This window comes from Hypanus sabinus, chromosome 1 (genome assembly GCF_030144855.1).
Source record: "Hypanus sabinus isolate sHypSab1 chromosome 1, sHypSab1.hap1, whole genome shotgun sequence".
Classification (NCBI taxonomy): Eukaryota; Metazoa; Chordata; class Chondrichthyes; order Myliobatiformes; family Dasyatidae; genus Hypanus; species Hypanus sabinus.
Window position 1 is genome coordinate 107,875,296 of NC_082706.1, and position 19,763 is coordinate 107,895,058.

The 19,763-nt window shown below is 42.0% G+C and overlaps 1 protein-coding gene across 3 annotated transcripts in view; it reads right to left on the reverse strand.

The window, feature by feature from the left end:
• setd2 (SET domain containing 2, histone lysine methyltransferase) overlaps positions 1-19,763 on the reverse strand; it is a 114,260-nt gene that overhangs the window by 27,702 nt on the left and 66,795 nt on the right. For all 3 annotated transcript variants that reach the window (XM_059973967.1, XM_059973961.1, XM_059973972.1), the window contains 9 exons: positions 18,915-19,012; positions 18,000-18,135; positions 16,850-16,984; positions 15,521-15,649; positions 12,677-13,300; positions 10,596-10,650; positions 8,086-8,272; positions 2,910-3,579; positions 2,589-2,741 (listed from right to left, as the gene is read on the reverse strand). In XM_059973967.1, coding sequence (XP_059829950.1) covers positions 2,589-2,741; positions 2,910-3,579; positions 8,086-8,272; positions 10,596-10,650; positions 12,677-13,300; positions 15,521-15,649; positions 16,850-16,984; positions 18,000-18,135; positions 18,915-19,012 — 2,187 coding nt within the window. The remainder of the gene's footprint in view (positions 1-2,588; positions 2,742-2,909; positions 3,580-8,085; positions 8,273-10,595; positions 10,651-12,676; positions 13,301-15,520; positions 15,650-16,849; positions 16,985-17,999; positions 18,136-18,914; positions 19,013-19,763) is intronic.

The following is a 19,763-nucleotide window of genomic DNA, read 5'->3' on the forward strand; positions in this document are numbered from 1 at the left end:
GCAGCCCGACTGAGGTTGTCATTTCTTCTTGACTAGCTCAAGGTCACTGAATTGTGGTAACCTTCCAGTTGAGATTAGCTCACACAGGATAAAGAAAAGATCCAAGATCTGTAAAATGTAGACATCAGGACAATGGTTGGACTGAGATTTGTATTTTCAAAGAAAACATTAAGATTGGAGAGATTAACCTTTCACTCCTTCCAAACTTCTTTAAAAAACCTAACAGCAAGTGAGCGACAAAAATCTCCCTTGCCAGATTTCATTCTCTAACACCCAGTTCAGATCCTAACTTAAGCATTTGTGTTGAACCACATCTGTGTATAGAAGTATGCATGTATACAGGAGTGTATACGTGTGTATTCTTAGAATCGAGAGCCTATCTCCATGTATTTGAATAGTCGTAGCTCTAAAAACTGTTGCTGACTTATTATTAGTTTTTTTTAGATTCAGAATTTGTTGGATTACTTGTCCAACAGTTCACCATGTTGAGTTTGTTTTTTCTAAACATTTTAATACTGCTAACAAGTAGCTTTTATGGTTTCCTGTCACCTATCAGATTCAAGTAACCAACTGACTATCAATTGTGATATTCAACTGACCTGCTTGAAACCAGATCAATCCTTACCCATTCTCATTTCAAGGTGGGAGTATTGATGCAAGTAGCAATTCAATCTGTGATTTTCAAAGATAGAGATGCTACATTAAGTTATAGAAACATAGAAAACCTACAGCACAAAACAGGCTCTTCGGCCCACAAAGCTGTGCTGATCATGTCCTTACCTTAGAAATTACCTAGGGTTACCCATAGCCCTCTACTTTTCTGAGCTCCATATACCTGTCCAGGAGTCTCTTAAAAGACCCTATTGCATCTGCCTCCACCACATTGCCGGCAGCCCATTCCACACACTCACCACTCCGTGTAAAACGTACCCTGATATCTCCTCTGTATCTACTTCCAAGCACCTTAAAACTGTGCCCTCTCATGATAGCCATTTCAGCCCTGGGACTATGCACACGATTAATGCCTCTCATCATCTTATACACCTCTATCAGGTCACCTCTCATCCTCTGTCACTCCAAGGAAAAAAGGCCGAGTTCACTCAACCTATTCTCATACGGCAGGGGTGTCAAACTCATTTTAGGTCACGGGCCGGATTGGGCAAAATGCAGCTTCATGCGGGCCGGATCAGTCGGGCGCATGCGAACGCAGCTTTCATTGCCTCCGTTTTTTCAGCCTGTTCTCATGTGTCTCAGTCTCTGCTATAACTACAAAGAGTTCACAAATTCCGTTTCTTATGAAGAAGACTGCTGAGCAAGCATTATTTTTATGATTGGTATTAACTTACAATCATAGGCTTCCTATCGCTGGGCCATTAATAATTAAAATAATAGATCTATCTAAAATGATCTCACATTAATTGTGATTGGGATTGGGATATAATTGTACGCTGGGCCGGATATGGCCCGTGGGCCTTGATTTTGACACCTATGTCATAAGGCATGATCCCTAATTCAGGCAACATCCTGGTAAATCTCCTCTGCACCCTTTCTATGGTTCCCACATCCTTCCTACAGTGAGGTGACCAGAACTGAGCACAGTACTCCAAGTGAGGTCTGACCAGGGTCCTATATAGCTGCAACATTACCTCGGCTCCTAAACTCAATTCCACGATTGATGAAGGCCAATGCACCTTATGCTTTCTTAACCACAGAGTCATCCTGCACAGCAGCTTTTGAGTGTCCTCTGGACTCAGACCGCAAGATCCTTCTGATCCTCTGCACTGCCAAGAGTCTTACCATTAATACTATATTGCCATCATATCTGACCTACCAAAATGAACCACCTCACACTTATCTGGGTTGAACTCTATCTGCTATTTTGCCATTTCTTAGCCCGGTTTTGCATCTTATCAATGTCCCGCTGTAACCTCTGACAGCCCTCCACACTATCCACACCTCCAACTTTTGTGTCATCAGCAACTTTACTAACCCATCCCCCCAATTCTTCATCCTGGTCATTTATAAAAATCACAAAGAGTAGGGGTCCCAGAACAGATCCCTGAGACACCCCACTGGTCACCGACCTCCGTGCAGAATATAATCCGTCTACAACCACTCTGCCTTCTGTGGGCAAGCCAGTTCTGGATCCACAAAGCAATGCCCCTTGGATCCCATGCCTCCTTACTTTCTCAATAAGCCTTGCATGGGGAACCTTATCAAAAGTTATATACTAACTGCAATTCTGAATATAGTTCAAAGTATGGTATTCTCTGTCAGATTGGTGCACAGCGAAAGGATTCACACAGGAAAGAGCAGGCAGTAGGATGGAACTGAAGGATGCTGACATAACAAACCAAATTGGTGCAGCAATAGGAAATGAAAGCAGCAAGTTCTGGAAATATTCAGCAGATCAGGCCATGTCCATGGAGAGATTAAAAACAGAATTAACATTTCAGGGCAATAACCTGTCATCAAACCCTTTCCACAGAAAAATGATCGACCTGCACTGTTGAGCATTTCCGTCATTTTCCGCTTTCACCTTAGCTTTCCAGCATCTGCAATATTTTGCTTGTGGCACAGGAATGTACCTGCTGCACAGTCTGTGGCTGCCCAGGCTGCTGGTAAGATGGGGCTGATGATGTCACGAGCATTCCTGTCGCTGGCTGTGTGCCAGAGCTCTGTGGATGAGTCAGGAAACACTGCTGCCCCTGTGCGCATTCTGGACTTGACTGAGTGTAACTCTGAAACAAGCAAAGAAAGAATTTAGAGGATGGGACAGAAAAAAAGAGGAAAATATGCAGACCATTGAAAGACGGACCGACATCCATTTAAGTTTGCCACATCACTCCATTAACACATCCCTCCCCTTCCCAGCAACGATTGACAAATATGAAAGGAAAAGGCAGTACCTGGACAATTTGCGGCGTAGCTTGTCCATAGGGAGAGGAAATGCTGTAGACGGTCTGGCATGGCTGTCCTTGATAATAAATTGGTGTCTGTGATTGCCCACTGGCGTACTGCTGGTGAACTGCTAGAGTCTGCTGATTGGGATCCCACACCCCGTAGCTCTGCCCTGTTGCTTGAGTGCCTGACACCTGTATCACCGCCACACTTGGATCCTGGGAAATAACGTTGGGAGTCTGAGTCAGGTACTGCTGGCCCTGGACATCTATTTGGGGAGACAGATGCTGGACCGGAGGGTGTCCTGTTGGCATGGATTCTCCTAGAATTGGCTGTGGATGCTCATAGCTCATCTGTGGTGGGCACATGGGCTCTACATTCGGTGTTGGCAGGAGTACTTTGCCAGCGTTGGGGTTGACTGGGTCAACGTAAGTCTGCAGAGGATAGCCTGGAGGGTACGTGGCAAAGTTCTGGTGAGAGGTGGTATAGGTTCCACTGTCATAAGGCACCTGCGAGCTGACACAAATTGGTTGTATCTGCTGCTGTTGCTGTACCAGGAAAAGGTTCTGTTTCTGGGCTTCCCTCTGAGCCACCTCTTGCTCAAAGAGCTTCCTTCGTTCTTCAGTCGAAAGCTTACTTCTGGTTTTCTTCTTCTTAGCTGGTGTCGCACCATCATACCTTTTCAATATAAAAATACAACGGTATACAGTTCAATAAAAAATTTTAATAGGCAAATAAAACAAAATTTCTTTGCATCCAGGACTGAACTTGAGAGCCTCATTTCAAAAATAAAAGAAAGAAAAAACACTGCAGAAATCTGAAATAAAAAAATGAGAAAATGCTGCAGCATTCGGGTGGTTAGACTGCACCTTTAGAAAGAGAAACGGTTAACATTTCAGATCTGAGAACTGACCTGAAACTGCAAAAGAGAAGACAAATTACATTACAGTAGCAGGGAAGGTGGGGAAAGTGCGAAAATCGAGTCTGCGTCAGACAGCACAGACGCAGGCCTTTTGGCCAAACTAGTCCCACTTGCCAGTCTTTGCCCACAAACTTCTAAAGTTCAAGTTTATTGTCACCCGACTGTGCATACGAAATGAAACGAAACAACATTCATCCAAACTACAGTGCACCCACAAAATATTAACGACACACAGCGCATAAAACAGAATACTACAATAAATATGTTAATAAAATTCAGAAGGCACATTGTGCGTAGCACAGGTAAACAGCAAACAGCTCACTACCCTAGTGACGAGACCTTGGTGGTGGCAGGGTATTCATCAGTTTCACAGCCTGAGGGAAGATTATGTTACTCAGTCTGGCTGTCCTTGTCCTGATGCTGTTGTACCTCCTTCCTGATGGTGGTGGATCAAAAAGATTGTGGGTGGTAAGGATCCTTAACAATGTCTTGGGCCCTTTGTTTACAACGGTCCTGGTTATTGTCACAAATGGGGGTGCGGAGAACACCCCAGTGTCATTTACTACCCCTTGTAGGGTTTTGTGGTCCAATGCTTTGCAGCTTCTGTACCACACAATGATGCAGCCAGACAGAACACTCTTATTGGTGCTTCTGTAGAAAGTTATTAGAATGGGGGCAGGGAGCCTTGCACGCCTTAATCTCGTCTGAAAGAGTAGATACTGCTGTGTCTTCTTGACTAGTGAGTAGGTGGCATGGGTCCAGGTTAGATTGTCCGTTATGTGCACACCAAGGAACACCGTGCTCTTCACTCTCCCCTTGGCAGAGTTATTGATGTGCAATATAGAATGGTCGACCTGTGCCTTTCTGAAGTCCACAATTATTTTTTTCTGTTATTTTCACATTAAGACTCATGTTGTTGTTCTCACAGTATTTAACAAGCCTCTCTACCTCCACCCTGTATGCCAACTCATCACTGTTGCATATAAAACACTTAAGAAACATATGTATTTCAAAAATTAAACCACTGCGTTGCTCAGTAATAATTATAGCTTTTGTCGGGGCAGGGCCTTTCACATGTTCCATTATTCTCACTTTACCCCTTAAAATTGTTCTGATCGTTGACCGACTGTAGCCTAACGCTTTTCCAATGACCAATGGCGTTTCACCTCTTTCCGATCGCTTTATTATTTCCACTTTACTTTCAATCGTGATCATTTTCCCTCAACAGAACAGAAACACTGTGGATTCAGAGCTCCGCTGTGTCCTACAGTGCACTGCACTGACACAAGTTAAATAAGGGACTTGAGCAACCTGACAACATCCATGTAACCTGGGTTCATTTTTGTCTGTAAAGAGCTTGTACATTCTCCCTGAGACCACATGGGTTTCCTGCAGGTGCTCCGGTTTCCTCCCATAGACCACAGTCGTACTAGTTGATTGATTAATTGGTCATTGTAAATTGTCCCGTGACTAGGCTAGGTTAAATTGAGAGTTGCTGGGCTGTGCAACTTGCAGGTCTGCAAGAGCCTATTTGGCACTGTATCTCAATAACTGAATAACCCTTTCTGCCCAATTTCCAGTTTCCCATCAATCCTGTAACAGGATGACCAAAACTGAACACAAATAAGAACTCAGATCTTCATAGCTCTTTAACTACACCATTATCTCACTTAGTCCCAGCTAATCAAAGATATTGGTGAGCTCACACTTGGAGAATTGTTTTTTTTTTTGGCCTTGTAATATGTTAATAATAGGCTGTGGGACATGCCCAGCAGGCTTGACTATACAAATCAAAAAAGAAAAGCAAGTTCTGATAAAAAACAGTTGGAGAATTTGACATTCTCCTCTTGTTGCACAGGAAAATATGGGGAGTGGTAAGAGGGGATAGAAGAGCAAACCAGGGAGTGCCTGAGGGAGCAGCCTAATCAAAGTCTTGAAAATGCTGGAGGTTTGGACATTGCATAGATTCAAAACAATAATTGATAAATTTCTGGATATCAAGAGACGGAAAATGGGAATAGCATCGGAAAAAGGCATCAGTAATGAAAATCTAACATGAGTACAATGAATGCTTGGAATACTCCAGCTCTTATGTTAAATCTAGTGAGACTACAAAACATAGTTGGAAACTAGGGTCCCAGTATACAAAACAGTGAAAGTTGGCATGCAGTTAGAGAAAGGAATCAAGAGAGGTAATGAAATTTTAGTGCTTTTTGTGAGGAGTATGGAGTGTAAAAATGGGGCAGTTTTGATAAAATTTTACAAATGTGCTACCAAAAGCACACCTAGGGGGTGTGCAGGATGGGGACAGACAAAAAGGTGGTATTGCAGTGAAAACTGAATCAACTATCATATTACTAAACAGAGGAAGAAGTTTGAAGTGTCAACGAGCAGACTCTTATTCCTGTTTCTCATGTTACTGGATTGATTTAATTCAGCATCACAAACGTACATACCAAATCACAATGCCTTGATGGCATTTTTAAAACCTGTGCCCTCCATTACCTGGAAGGACAAGGCAGTGGCAAATGGGAACACCATCAAATGCCAGCTCTACTCCAAGAACCCACCATCCCAACTTCAACCTTCTTCATACACAGTCAAAATCTTGGACCCAAAGTAGCACAGTGATAGCTCCTCCAGTATTACAGTGGTTCAGAAAGCTACTTGCAACCAGACAGGGGTGGTCAATAAATCCAGTTTATCTTCAAAATCCAAGAATTACTTAATTATTTTTCTCTTGTGGAATTTTATTTCATTTCTCTCAAGCTGTCAGATCAATGCAACAAACAACACACTATCACAATTGACAATATATATATAAATATACTTTTCACAACCTTAAGATGTCCCCGATGGTTTTACAGCCAATGAAGAACTTTAAAGTAGTAGAAATGTGGTTGAAACATGGTCAGCGCTTCAGTAAATCTGCCCAGCCAGAGCAACTTGAGCACTGATTCCAACTGAACAGTTCAGTACTATTGAGGGAATGTTATACAGTTAGGAGTGTCACCTCTGATACAACATAAAGCCAAGATCCAGTTTGACCTCTCAGGCAATGCAAAAAAAATCCCATTATTTGTAGGGTTAGGTGCAAACAGTTTGTCACCAATCTTGGTGACATCATCAGAGTGCAATTAGTTGTTTTTCCTGCAAAGTGCTCGCGTTTATATTGTTCCGAGTCATCGTTCTCATTGGTTGGCTGTTGCGCTGGCCTCTAGTCTCAGCTGGGTCCTTGCCAACCACACAGCTGAGTGATCTCTGCTGGTCTGTATTCCTGGATGTCGATCATTGTGTGTGGTGTTTCCTTGGGTATCCATGGTTCAACCCTTGGCCCCGATCTCAAAACACTTAGGCTCGTAAATTGTGTCTAGTTCAATATTCTTGCTAATAAGAGTCTTCCGTTAAGAATAAGGCTTCTAAGAATTCTCTTGATCTCTTGTTTTGTGCTTCTGCCAGAATTTTTGTAATTTCCCAGACAAACTTGTCTCCTTCTTGGTCTTCATCTACTGAGATGAGAGACAGAGGATTATGTCTTCTTATGACTAACTGATGATCATGTAGTCTTGTGGATAGTTTTCACAATCTATGAACCTGTGCGCCTGTGGATTCAGACCAAGGGTTGAACCAATGCTTACAACAACCGATAACCAAGGATACGGGCCAGCAACCCGGCTGGCTGGGACCCAGTGGAGACTAGCGATCAATGTGATACCCAACTAATCAGAATAATGAGTCAGACCATATAAATGCAAGCATTTGGCAAGAACAACATTCAATTGCACACCAATGATGTCACCTTGACTGATGACAAAACATTTATGACCTAACTTCCAGGCTCAGCAAATAATTCTACCCACAGCCAACCTCAGCTACCAATCTTCTTTTTTATTTTGAAATCCCATGACACTAATTGATTAAAGGCCGGCCAGTCCTCAATGGCATCTTGACCAACAATTTTCTATCAACCAGCATCACTGAGAGGATTATGTAGCTACTATGTCACTGCAGCTTGCAGTGTGCAAATTGATTCCATCTTCCATACAATTGTCACCACTACATTTGTTGTAAAAGCTTGAAGAGCACTATACAAATGCAAGTCCACATGATACACATTTCCTGTTTCCTTTCTTTAAAAAAAACAAGAATTCATATCAAAATACTTGACAAGGCCAATTATACATTCTGCTGTGAAACATTACAATTAAATAGCTGGTGGCAAGTGCTCATCTAAGGTTTAAGGAAAAAGAAAAGGAGCTTGCCTTTCATCTGGAACGGATCGCTTCAGTCCTTCTCTCTCATAGGCAGAGGGAGGAGGGGAGGTCGTTGGCCTGCGTTTCTTCCGATCTTTGCTGAGAGATTTGTCCGCATCCTTCTCTTTGCCCAGGTTCACTGGAGTTTTTGGAACCTGAGAAACATCCTTTTGTGATGTCCCCTCCCTGCTTCGCTCTGAAAAATAAGTATGTGAGCAGAACTTCAGCATCTTCTACCATTTTAACATGGGATTAAATCAATAGGCAAATTGACAGTACAAGGTGTGATTGATAAATTCATGGCCTAGGGTAGAAGGAGTCAATTTTAGAAAACCTAGCACATTTATTTTCCAACATAGTCCCCTCCTACATTTACACACTTAGTCCAGCAGTCGTGGAGCATACAGATCTTGGACCTCCAGACAGTGTCCACAGCAGGGGTGATCGATAAGTTTGTGGCCTAAGGTAGAAGGAGATGGATGAGTTATACAGCTCTTGTTACATGCACATGCAGGTCAACTGAGTGATTATGCAGAATCATTAATAACTCATTGGGGTGATTGATAAGTTCATGGCCTAAGGTAGAAGGAGATGAGTTATCAGCTTCAAACTTTCTGCATAATCACTCAAAGAGTTAACCTGCATGTGCATGTAAAGAGAGCTGTATAATTCATCTCCTTCTACTTTAGGCCATAAACTTATCAATCACCCGTCTGTGGACACTTTCTGGAGGTCCAAGATCTGTATGCTCCATGACTGCTGGACTAAGTGTGTAAACATAGGAGGGGACTATGTTGGAAAATAAATGTGCTACAGTTTTCTAAAATTGACCCATTCTACCTTAGGCTACAAACTTATCAATCACCCCTCGTAAATAGATCTTCAGATTAATTTTGTTTCTATGTTCTCCTTAACAAAAAACACAAACAACATCAAATCTATTGGTTTCCAGCCTGGCTGGCATAAAAGCAGGTCAGGACAAGGACTGGTGCTGCTTTGATATCAAGTCTCCCTTCTGAACCCAATGCCTACAGATCATTCCACATGGGTACTAAAGGAGTAGTTATTGGTAATGAAGTACAAAAAGGTAACCCTTCTCTTACCCCTGAGTGGTAAAGTATTATGGGCAGGAATGGACTTGACATTAAGTCTAGCTCAACAGAGGTGGCTATCTCTTAAAACTGCTCTCTGCAATAGCTTTATGAAATGAACCACCACTTCCCAGAGCAACAAGAAATTGGTAACAAAAATGTTACCCATAATCTGAGGGAACATTTTTAAAAAATATTTGATTTCAAGTGAACTGTCAGAGTGGACTAAGATCTTAACATCTACTTTTCAGATTTTTTTTGTATCAAGCACATGTTCCATGAGACTTTTTTTGGTTTGAAAGGCAGGAGATCTGAAGAACTTACAAACTCTGTTCACAAGTGCTTCTGCCAAGTCTTCCGAAAATGATTTGAAATGCAATACCATTTAGACCTCAAACCTCATCATTATACCTCTACAGCTGTTGACTTGCGCAACCACTCCATCACCCTCCTTACTCCTCCCAAAACTGCTGTCTCCATCTCCCATCCTGAAGTGTTTTGGCATGTGAGTGTGTTATATCGTCTGTTAGATCCAGTCTGGACAAATCCTGACAAGAGTTCATCATGAAAATCTTAGCTATCAAGTGGCCACCCACCCAGCTCTTTGATATTTCCCATATCAAATCAAACTGCCTCATTCTCCCAGCATTATTTTCTCTTTATCTATTACATTTCCATGAAACTCACCTCCTGGTCTACTCATGCCAATAGCTCCTTTTCTATTCTGGATGAGGTAACAAGACATTGTGTTCCTCTTGAAAGCACCATCATTGCTTCACCTCAAAAATTCACTCCCATTCCCTTAAGTCAAGCAATGGCCAGCCCTTCTCTTCTCTCCACAGTTACTGAAGGTACCACTTTCAAATTCGGTACCTATTTTTTTCTTATTTAATTTGTGACGATCCAATGTCCCCTCCTGCCACGGCATTGACCCAGCAATCATGTTCTATTTCTGTGATGATGTTAACCCATTCCTCTAAAAGAATCAATAGACTTTATGGATCACAAAAGGATATCCTGCCCCTGGCAAATCACCCGCTAGTTAGTCTATTCAGCCATCTTGGTCCATAATTTTTAAGTCAATTTTAGGAGTTGTGGGACTTATAAATACATTGGAAAATTCCCCCACCCCACATTTTCATACAGTAAACCATGCTGCTCTTTGGGTGAAAATATTTTTCCTCAGCTCCATTCTCATTCTTATCTATTCCGCTTGGAACAGCGATTAAGGGAAACACAAGGCTCAAATTGTACAAGATTCTACACTTCAAGTGTAATGCGAAGCCAAAAAAAAAAAGAAATGCAAATATATTTGAAGTTTAACTGCAAAAAAAGATTTAATTTCTAAGCGAGTAAGATGCCTTCCATTTTTTCACTCTCCCCTCCATTTTACACCCTCCTCAGGAATTCCCCAATGCTTATACGCACCGATACTTTCTCGTTCTGTTTGTGTTCGGTCCTTCTTGGGAATTCGATACACCTCCTGATCAACAAAGATTGCACTGTTAGAAACAATCATTGATGATAAACTGACATATCTTAAAGTAATTCAACGCCAGCCAGTTTCCAGTCATGTAAAAGGCTGGTATGCTCAAAGTATTGGAATTGAAGACTGGTTATTGAAGACGAAGAGCTGTAATATATAAATGGGTCTTCATGCTTATTGAGTGTACCTAGTGGACTGCCCCAAAGATCTTTTTTGGTTTGCAATTATTTACTATTTTTTGAAGGATTTGTAAGGTATTTAAATTTGCTGAGGACATGAAATATGTGGTAGTGAACATAGACTGCAGGAAGTGTGAAGTTATGCACTTCCATTTGGGGACATCAAAAGACTAACTATTATCAAAATAGAGAATAATTGCAAATGAAATACTGGTGCTCTTGTGCACAAATCACAGAAAATTAGCAGGCAGGTGTAGCATGTAAGTAGAAGGCAAAGGGCATACAGGTGGCCCCCATTTTTCGAGCATTCGCTTTATGACAGCTCGCTGTTATGAAAGACCTACATTAGTATCTATTTTCGCTAACCAAACAGGATTTTCACTTTTACAAAAAAAGACGCCTGCTTTATACATGTGCCTACCCCGAGAAAGACTACCATGACTGTGAAGCCTAGTGCGGGCAGTTGTGTGCGTGTGCGTGTACGTGCGTACGTGCTGATTTTTTTTTTCTCCAAATTGATTTTGGCTCGTTGTCTTCCCCATTCTGATAAGTGAAACTACACCGTACACACAATATTTCTATTCTATATAGGCTGTATATTTATCATATAATTCCTGCTTTTACTATATGTTCATATTATTTTAGGTTATATGTGTTATTTGGTATGATTTGATAGGTTATTTTTTGGGTCTGGGAATGCTCAAAAATTTTTCTCAGATAAATTAATGGTAATTGCTTCCTTGCTTTATGACATTTTGGCTTACAAATGGTTTCATAGGAATGCTCTACCTTTGGATAGCGGGGGAAACCTGTATATGGCTTTATTGCAAGGGGTTTGGCTGAAATTACAACCAACACTGTACAGGCTGTTGGTGAAGTCATACCTGGAGTGCTGTGGGCAGTCTTGCTCCCTTTATTTAAGGAAGGATATACTAATGCTGGAGGTAATTCAGAGGAGATGCACTCAGACTGTTCTAGCACGAGAGGGTTGTTTTGTCATGAGTCACTGGGCCCTATATTGTTTAGCTAGAAGACTGAAGGATGACGTTATTGAAACATACGGTGGGGGGGGGGGGGGGGGGGAATGACATGGGAGATGTCATTCCAGTCATGAGAGTATTGAATGAATAGACATAGTTACAAGATAAACATATCTCCTTGGTCATTTCAAACAGAAACACATAGGAATCTCTTGCAGAAGGTGGTGAATCTCTGTAATTTTTCTGCCCCGAAAGGTTAGAGCTAGATTACTGGAGATATTTGTTAGATAAACTTCAGAAATTCTGGGAAATGCAGGGGCATGAGGATTTGGCACAGGAGAGGAGCCATGACCTGGTGTGGATCATGTTGAAAGGCAAGTCAGGTTAGCCTCTTCTGCTCCAGTTTTGTGTCCTTGCGTGAACAGTGTCATAAAGAATGACTATTATTTTGTGCAGACTAAAAAATAATTGCTCAAAGTTTTGTTTGAGGGATAATGGTTGGCTATGTCATTGGAAAAACTTCACCCAACCTTCTTCAAATGAGAGCATTGAGATCTATGGCATGCAGCTGAATAATAGGATGAGACATCAAACTAATGGTTCTGTGGCCATAGACTACTCCCAACCAGAAATGATCTGAAAACTTGATCACTTAGAGCATTAGGAACTCCAGAGGTCAAAAGCTTCTTTCCTTACATGCTTTAAATTATACAACCTAGCAAATATGCCCTTGATGTGAATGCAATGATCTCCCAAGTGAACCCACTGACCACTTCACTCATTCACTATTTCCAAACATTTGTTTCAACTTCTCCCACCTCTCATGCAGAATATGCCCTCTCACAGATACATGCCAACACCCACCTTCAGGTCTTTCCAGACATCGAGTAACTTCATTGCCAGCTCGCTTACATCTTCAATTTTGCAGGACGGTTCCTGGCTCCGTTCACTCTCTACATCTGACACACCTTCCTCTTCATCCTGTGATGGAGTCTCCACCAAGGCTCCATCATCCAGCTTTGTTCCGTTGGCTGTTTTCAATGTGGGATCCTGGGAATCTTGGGGATCTGCCTCATCCCCTGGCACCTCACTCTGAATCTCCTCCTCATCTGTAGGAAGACACGGCGATGGCTCAACTGTTGTGATTACCTCATCCTTCGCCTCTTTGAGCTCAATCTCTCCATCAGAGGCTTTGCTTGTGTCCGACAATCCACTGTCCATGCTGTTCTCGCTCATGATCTTCAGCCTCCGCATCACCAGCTTTTTTGGAGTGTCACTATCGCCTTCGCCACTCTGCTTCAGCCCAGGATCCTGGGTATTCAGTGGTGTTTGTGCACGGGAGGTGTTTTCGCTTGAATAACCATCTGCCTCACTGACCTGGGGAACCGATGCCTTTGACTGGGCCCAACGCTGAATGATGGGCAGGAGCTTACTTTCCTCGAGCATGTTCTTTGTGGGAATTGGTAACAGCTCTAGAGTCTTCATGATCTGTAAAAAGAAATGATTCACAATTCAAATCATGGCTACTTCCTCTCTGCAATTCACTCATTCTTTACAAATTGCTTAACTTACGGCCTCCCATTTCCAAAATCCTGTATGACATTATTTGCTTCATCTTCTCTCCTACTTATTCCAACTTTCCTGGAACCTGCGCTCTGGCCCAAGGTTTGCAGCATAACTTTGCCCCCACTGATCTTACTCCCCACTTTCCTTTTGTGAGACTCTATGACTGTCAGTTTCCCAAGTAGAAGAACAGTTTTTTTGCAATTGAAGTAGAAAATATACAGCAATATTCATCTTATCTCACTCTCATTGTTTCTTGTCTTATCACCACTCTTTAGGTTTCAAAGACACACTTAACACTGTCTCACAAAGCTATATTTTAATTTAGTTTGAGTAAAGTTCCATTCTCAGGGTACCATTCACAAGCTGCAGCACAGTAACAACTGAAGCTCCCTCTATACAGTTCTATCAAATAGTCCACAGTAACTGTGACACTTTATTTTCCTATCAAACCAATCCAGAACACTAGTTAGATGTAGAGGAAAACTAAGTGGAAAAGCAAACTGTGCAGAGGATCCAGAGAGTCTGCAGAGAGAAATAGATGGGTTATGTGAGTGGGCAAGGGTCTAGCAGATAGAGTGCAATGTTGGTAAATACCAGGTCATCCAGTTTGGAAGGAAAAATTGAAAATCAGATTATCATTTAAATAGTAAAAGATTGCAGAAAGCTGCTGTGCAGAAGGACTTGGGAGTGATTGTGCATGAATGGCAAAAGGTTGGATTGCAGGTGCAGCAGGCTATCAAGAAGGCAAGTGGAATGTTGGCCTTCACTGCTTGAGCGATTGAATTTAAGAGCAGTGAGGTTATGCTGCAACTGTACAGGGTACTGGTGATGCTGTATCTACAGTACTGAGTGCAGTTCTGGTCTCCTTACTTGAGGAAGGATTTACTGGCTTTGGAGGTGGTGCAGGAGAGGTTCATCAGGTTGATTCCAGAAATGAGGGAGATAGACTATGAGGAGAGATTAGGTTGCCGGTGACTGTACTTGCTGGAATTTAGAAGGATGAGAGGAGATCTTATAGAAACATATAAAATTATGAAAGGGATAGATAAGATAGAGGCAGAAATGTTGCTTCTACTGGTAGGTGAGATCAGAACTAGGGGACATAGCCTCAAGATTCAGGAGAGTAAATTTAGGACAGAGATGAGGAGGAAATGCTTTTCCCAAAGAGTGGTGAATCTGTGGGATTCTCTACCCATTGAAGCAGTGGAGGCTCCTCAGTAAGTATATTTAAGACAATGTTGGATACGTTTTTGCATGGTAAAGGAATTAAGGGTTATGGGGAAAGGGCAAGTAGGTGGAGATAAGTCCATGGTCAGATCAGCCATGATCTTATTGAATGGCAGAGCAGGCTCAATGGACCAAATGGCTAACTCCAGCTCTTATTTCTTATGTTTTTATGATTTCAATGAAATACATCCAGGTTTTTAAGAACATAAGAAATTGAAAGCTTAGATAATTCAATTTAGCCATTTTATAAGCCCATGGCAAAACACTTACTTCAAAAGCACTTTCTTGCACCAACCCATATCTAGCAATCTATTGATTTCTTTGATGAAGCAGACTAGCTGGATTTTACTCAGTATTTTCAATGCAATCACGCGAGTAAGACTTCAACTACACAGCAATATTCTCACCTCAGAAATTATACAGTCAATCTCCACCTAACATAGTCTAGGACTATGTCAACATTTCTAGTTCTGAACTTTGGTTTGACATCTGCTAAGAAATGTGGTGATTGCTAGTAGACCCTGTTCAAAGGAAGGGCTGGTGAAATCTGTTAAACCCTTAGCTAAGTATTCTATTGGCTCCAATAATACATTTTGCATCCTGCTGACTGTGAGTAAGTCTGCAAGTCCTGCTATCTTAATGGAAGAATGTGAAGTTATAGAAACATTGATCATTAAATTGTCATTACCAAGTGTTCAGTTTTCCAGCACTAGGATACATGTACATGTTTAAATCCTATTGGGAAAAGCTCATACCATTCAACTACTGATTGTCCTTTACACTCTCCACAGTACTGATGCTTGAGCTCCATCCACTGTGAAAGCTGAGTACTGCAGGACTAACTCAATCCCATATTCAAATAACTACACTCTCAACAATCCCTGCAGGAACACAAGACACCTTGACATAACATACTTCAGTTTGAAGCTTAATACTATTGCTGGAATTCCCTCGGCTATCACCAAGCTCTGTCATCCAGATCCACAGCAGAGACAATCCATGATACTCCAGAAAGGACTTCAGGCAACTCTGCGAATGCGTGTTCTGAAAAGTAAATAAATGTTAATACTGCTTTAAGAGAACTTTTCATTTCAAATAACAACTTCTTCTTAGTGCTGCTCTCTTTCTAAAATCAAGATTGTTCTTTTGGACTTGGGCATCATTGATATGACCAACTGACACTGCTCTTCCCCAGTCACCCCAAGAGAGCAATTGTAAATTTTCTTGATCCTCTGTGATCTGTGTACTGAATTTTCTGAGATATTGTTAGGTAGGAAGGTCCAAGTGCTCTTGAATTGCTGGCTTCAGTCTGATGTAACTGTCCGTCTTATCGCACACTTCAAGGAACAACTGACAGACAATCATTTGACTTAAAATAGACAAGGCGAGCAGATGTCCTTTGCTAAAGTACACCAGTGCCAGTGGGGACTAAATTAATGCAATGGCTTTGTAGTCACTTTTACTGATTTTAGTTCTTCTGAATTAAGTTCCCAAAATGCTTGTAGGGCTTGAAACACTACTCTCAGAATTACTAAATAAATTCATTTTCCGGATTATAAGCTTTACTGGAAAGACCATCATTTATTGGAAGGGAACGTACAGGAGGTGATCTTTCCTGCTGCCCTTAAACATTTTGCTGGTACATGCCACTTCTGAGGCGCTGCCAGAATACCTGGATGAATGACTGCAGTGCATTTTGCACATGGTACTCATCACACCAATGGCGAAATGGTGGAATGAATGAATATTTAGAGTGGTTGACTGGGTGTCAATCAAGCACTTTGCTTTGTCCTGGATGGTGTTGAACCTCTTGAGAGCCACACTCATCCAAGGAACTGGAGAGTACTCAATCGCTCTGCTGACTTGTGCCTTGTGGATAATGGAAAGGCCTTTGGGGCATTAAGAGACATTCACAGCCTCTGACCTGATCATTTGGCCACAGTTATTTACGTGACTGGCCCAACCATTTTGGGTCACACACAGGGGATCGGTCTCCAAATGGTTTTGTCACAAAATGTCAAGTTTAGGTTGGCTAGATAACATTGATGTACTGATGTGTCAAAGCTATCCAGATACATAATTAATCCACAATGCACATAATGGGGTAGCCAGTGACCAACCCTGCCACCCCCCCACCCCCGCAATAACACCAAGTTTAAATTTTATCTTCAGTTGCAATGGCGTTTCTCCCCAAACCAGACTCTCACACTATCCCCACCCATTGATCTGGGATCGAGTCATTACCTGTATGATCTTGAGGCAGGTCAACTTCTGCTCTATGGTCTCTATGCGGACCATCAACCGGGTTAAACTGAGCACTTGGTCTGAATCACACAGGCCATCGCCATTTTCCAGGAAGGCCTCTAGTTCTTCATCCACCTGACAATCAAGAGGGAAGAGGGCTTTAAACTAGCTGGTCAAACGATATTGCTGCAGTTAAAAGGGGCCAGTGTCAGTTTCCATCCCCTCCTGAATTTCTCAGGCACTCACGTCAGCTAAAAGTAAACATTTATCCCGTGCCTCCACAGGTTGAAGTAAGAATATCCCAACCCATAAATCCTGCACTGTGACATGAAACCACATCAATTGTTGTCAGGAAAGTATATGGAATTCTACAATATGGACCATTACAATCTGAGAAGCCAAATTTAAATTTTCAAATTGCTCTGGTAAGATTTGAATTGCTACTTCCCACTCTCTTGATTAATTGCAACACTTCTGTATTGAGGGTGTGATCTCTTGACTATGGTTGAAGAGCCCATTCATTTGTACAAGTTGATAAAAATTAAACTTGTGAGATTAACACAGGTATCAAGCTCCATGGAACATGTACTCCTGGGCCTGGACACAGTGGCAACTTTAAGAGAAGTGAGTAGGATGACTTTTGTTATTTAGTTTTTTTGATAATGGCTTGACTGGGAAGGCTAGCATTTCCTGCTTATTTCTAATCACCCTTGAACTGAGTGATTTTGCTAGCCATTTCGGAGAGCATTTTAATGTCAAGCATTATTTGTAGAGACACATGGAAACTAGAATTCAGCAAACATACCCTAAGTCTTTAAGACAGAGGAGCAGAATGAAGCCATTCAACTCTTTGAGTCTGCTCTGCCATTCCATCTTGGCTGATTTATTATCCCATTCAACCCCACTTTCATGTTTTCTCCCTGTAACCTTTGACATCCTTACTAATCAAAAGCCTATTGACCTCCGCTTTAAATATATTTGGCCTCCAAAACTGCCTGTGGCAATAAATTCCATAGATTCACCACCATCAAAGCTAAAGTTCCTCATTTCCGCTCTAAAGGGACATCCCTGTATTCTGAGACTGAGCTTTCCCCAACTACAGGAAACACGGATCAACACATATCACAGATGGGTTTCAGGTAATACGTACAGAGTCTTTCTTTCGAGATCGGTCCTTGTCCTTTAGCTTAACCTTCCCTCCGGCTGCCCGAATGCTGACCCGGTTTTCACCACCCAAGTATCCACGACAGTTTGCTGATCCACAGAAACATTTTTGAGCTTCCTTCCTGCATTCAGGGAGATTAAAATCGGTAGTATCACAGCTTGGTCAGCTGAGTGTTGTTTAGACATGGTTGCACCAATACAGTGGTCCCTGGGAAGCCCAAGAACCAATACAGGAATGGCCAGTAATATCATTAAAGGAAATGACTACTTCTGCTGTAAAGAATGCAGCCAAAGAACCCCCACCTGGCGCCATCCCAACTTCAGCCCCCAACTGTTCTGGATCCAGGATCAAAGATCGAGTGATAAAATACACAGGAACAATGAAGGGTCTAGTCTTATCATCAGATCCTGAGTCCCAATCAAGGTTCAGGTCTATATCCTGATCAAGACCCAGCTGGATTGTACAGGTGGACATGGGGCTGTCAAGTTTATCACTGTACAAATCTGGTGCCCAGGCCTCTCACTGCATAACAATATGGTAGGGAAATGGTAGAGCGGGTTTGATTGGTGGAAGCGAGCACTTGTGACGTAATGAACAGTAACAAGGAGAAACAAACAGCAGCTGAGGGAGTGGGCAGAAGCAGAGTGAACCAATGAAACAAGCAGCAAAAGGAGCAGTAAGGAGGCAGCAGAGTGCAGGCAAATAGTTCCCTTCACAACTTCTATCGAGTCATGTTGCTCATATGCATACAGTGGATAGTGCACACTGCAGAGTCCAGATTACAGCACTGGTACAGCATATTTATACATTTGATACAAGACACAGTATTGAAGACCACCGTACAAACAGAGGAAAACATAGGCAGATCAACTATGGAAACAGCTCAATGAAGAAGCTTACCCATATCGCTGAAACTGGTAATCAAAGGTTAGCTCTGTTCCAGCTGGAACTGTCTTGGTTGTGAAAAATCCAACTCGAAGTTGCCCATTCACTGTCCACTAAAAAGAAGAAGTGCAAATTCACAGCTTCTTTCTAAAAAGATGCATTTTCATGTCAAGAAAATCAGCTAGGCTCTACTGACATTTCCCTCCATTGACGATGCTTGAACCACCAAGTTCCTCCAGCACCTTGTTTGTTTCACACTGACATCCTTGTCTAGGTTTGAGTTCAGTTCCCACTGAAGATGATAAAACCACTAAGCTTTTTTGATGTCTCAGAAGAGCATGGAGGAAATGCTACATCACACTTGTCAGAGGAACATTAGACTGAGACTGTCTGTCAAAAGCAAAATTAGCTATGGACTGAAAAAAACACTATTTGTTGCAGCTAAGTTTTAATCCAGTTTGGCAAGACAGAGTAAGGGCAGTATGTCAGCTAGTAGACTTTTTGCTCCAAAAGTCCTGTATTCCGTTCCAAAGTTGGGTACTGTATGCGCTGAGTTTGCATGTCCTTCCTGTAACTAGATGGTTTTCCTCTGGTCTGCTTTCCTCTCACATTCTAGATGGTTAGGAGGTTAACTGACTACTAAATTGCCCTAATGTGAATAGGAGTGATAGAATCTGTGGGGGCAGTGGCAAGGGAGGAGGAGCAGCGAGAATGATTTACAGGAATGTGGAGAGAATAAGTTAAAGAAGGAAAATTACCTGGAGAAAGGGAAAACTCTGAGCAGTGGAATGGGGTCCACCACTTTTTCCTTGAACGGAAATCCAACCACTTTCCCACTGCCACATATAATCATTTGCCTGGATG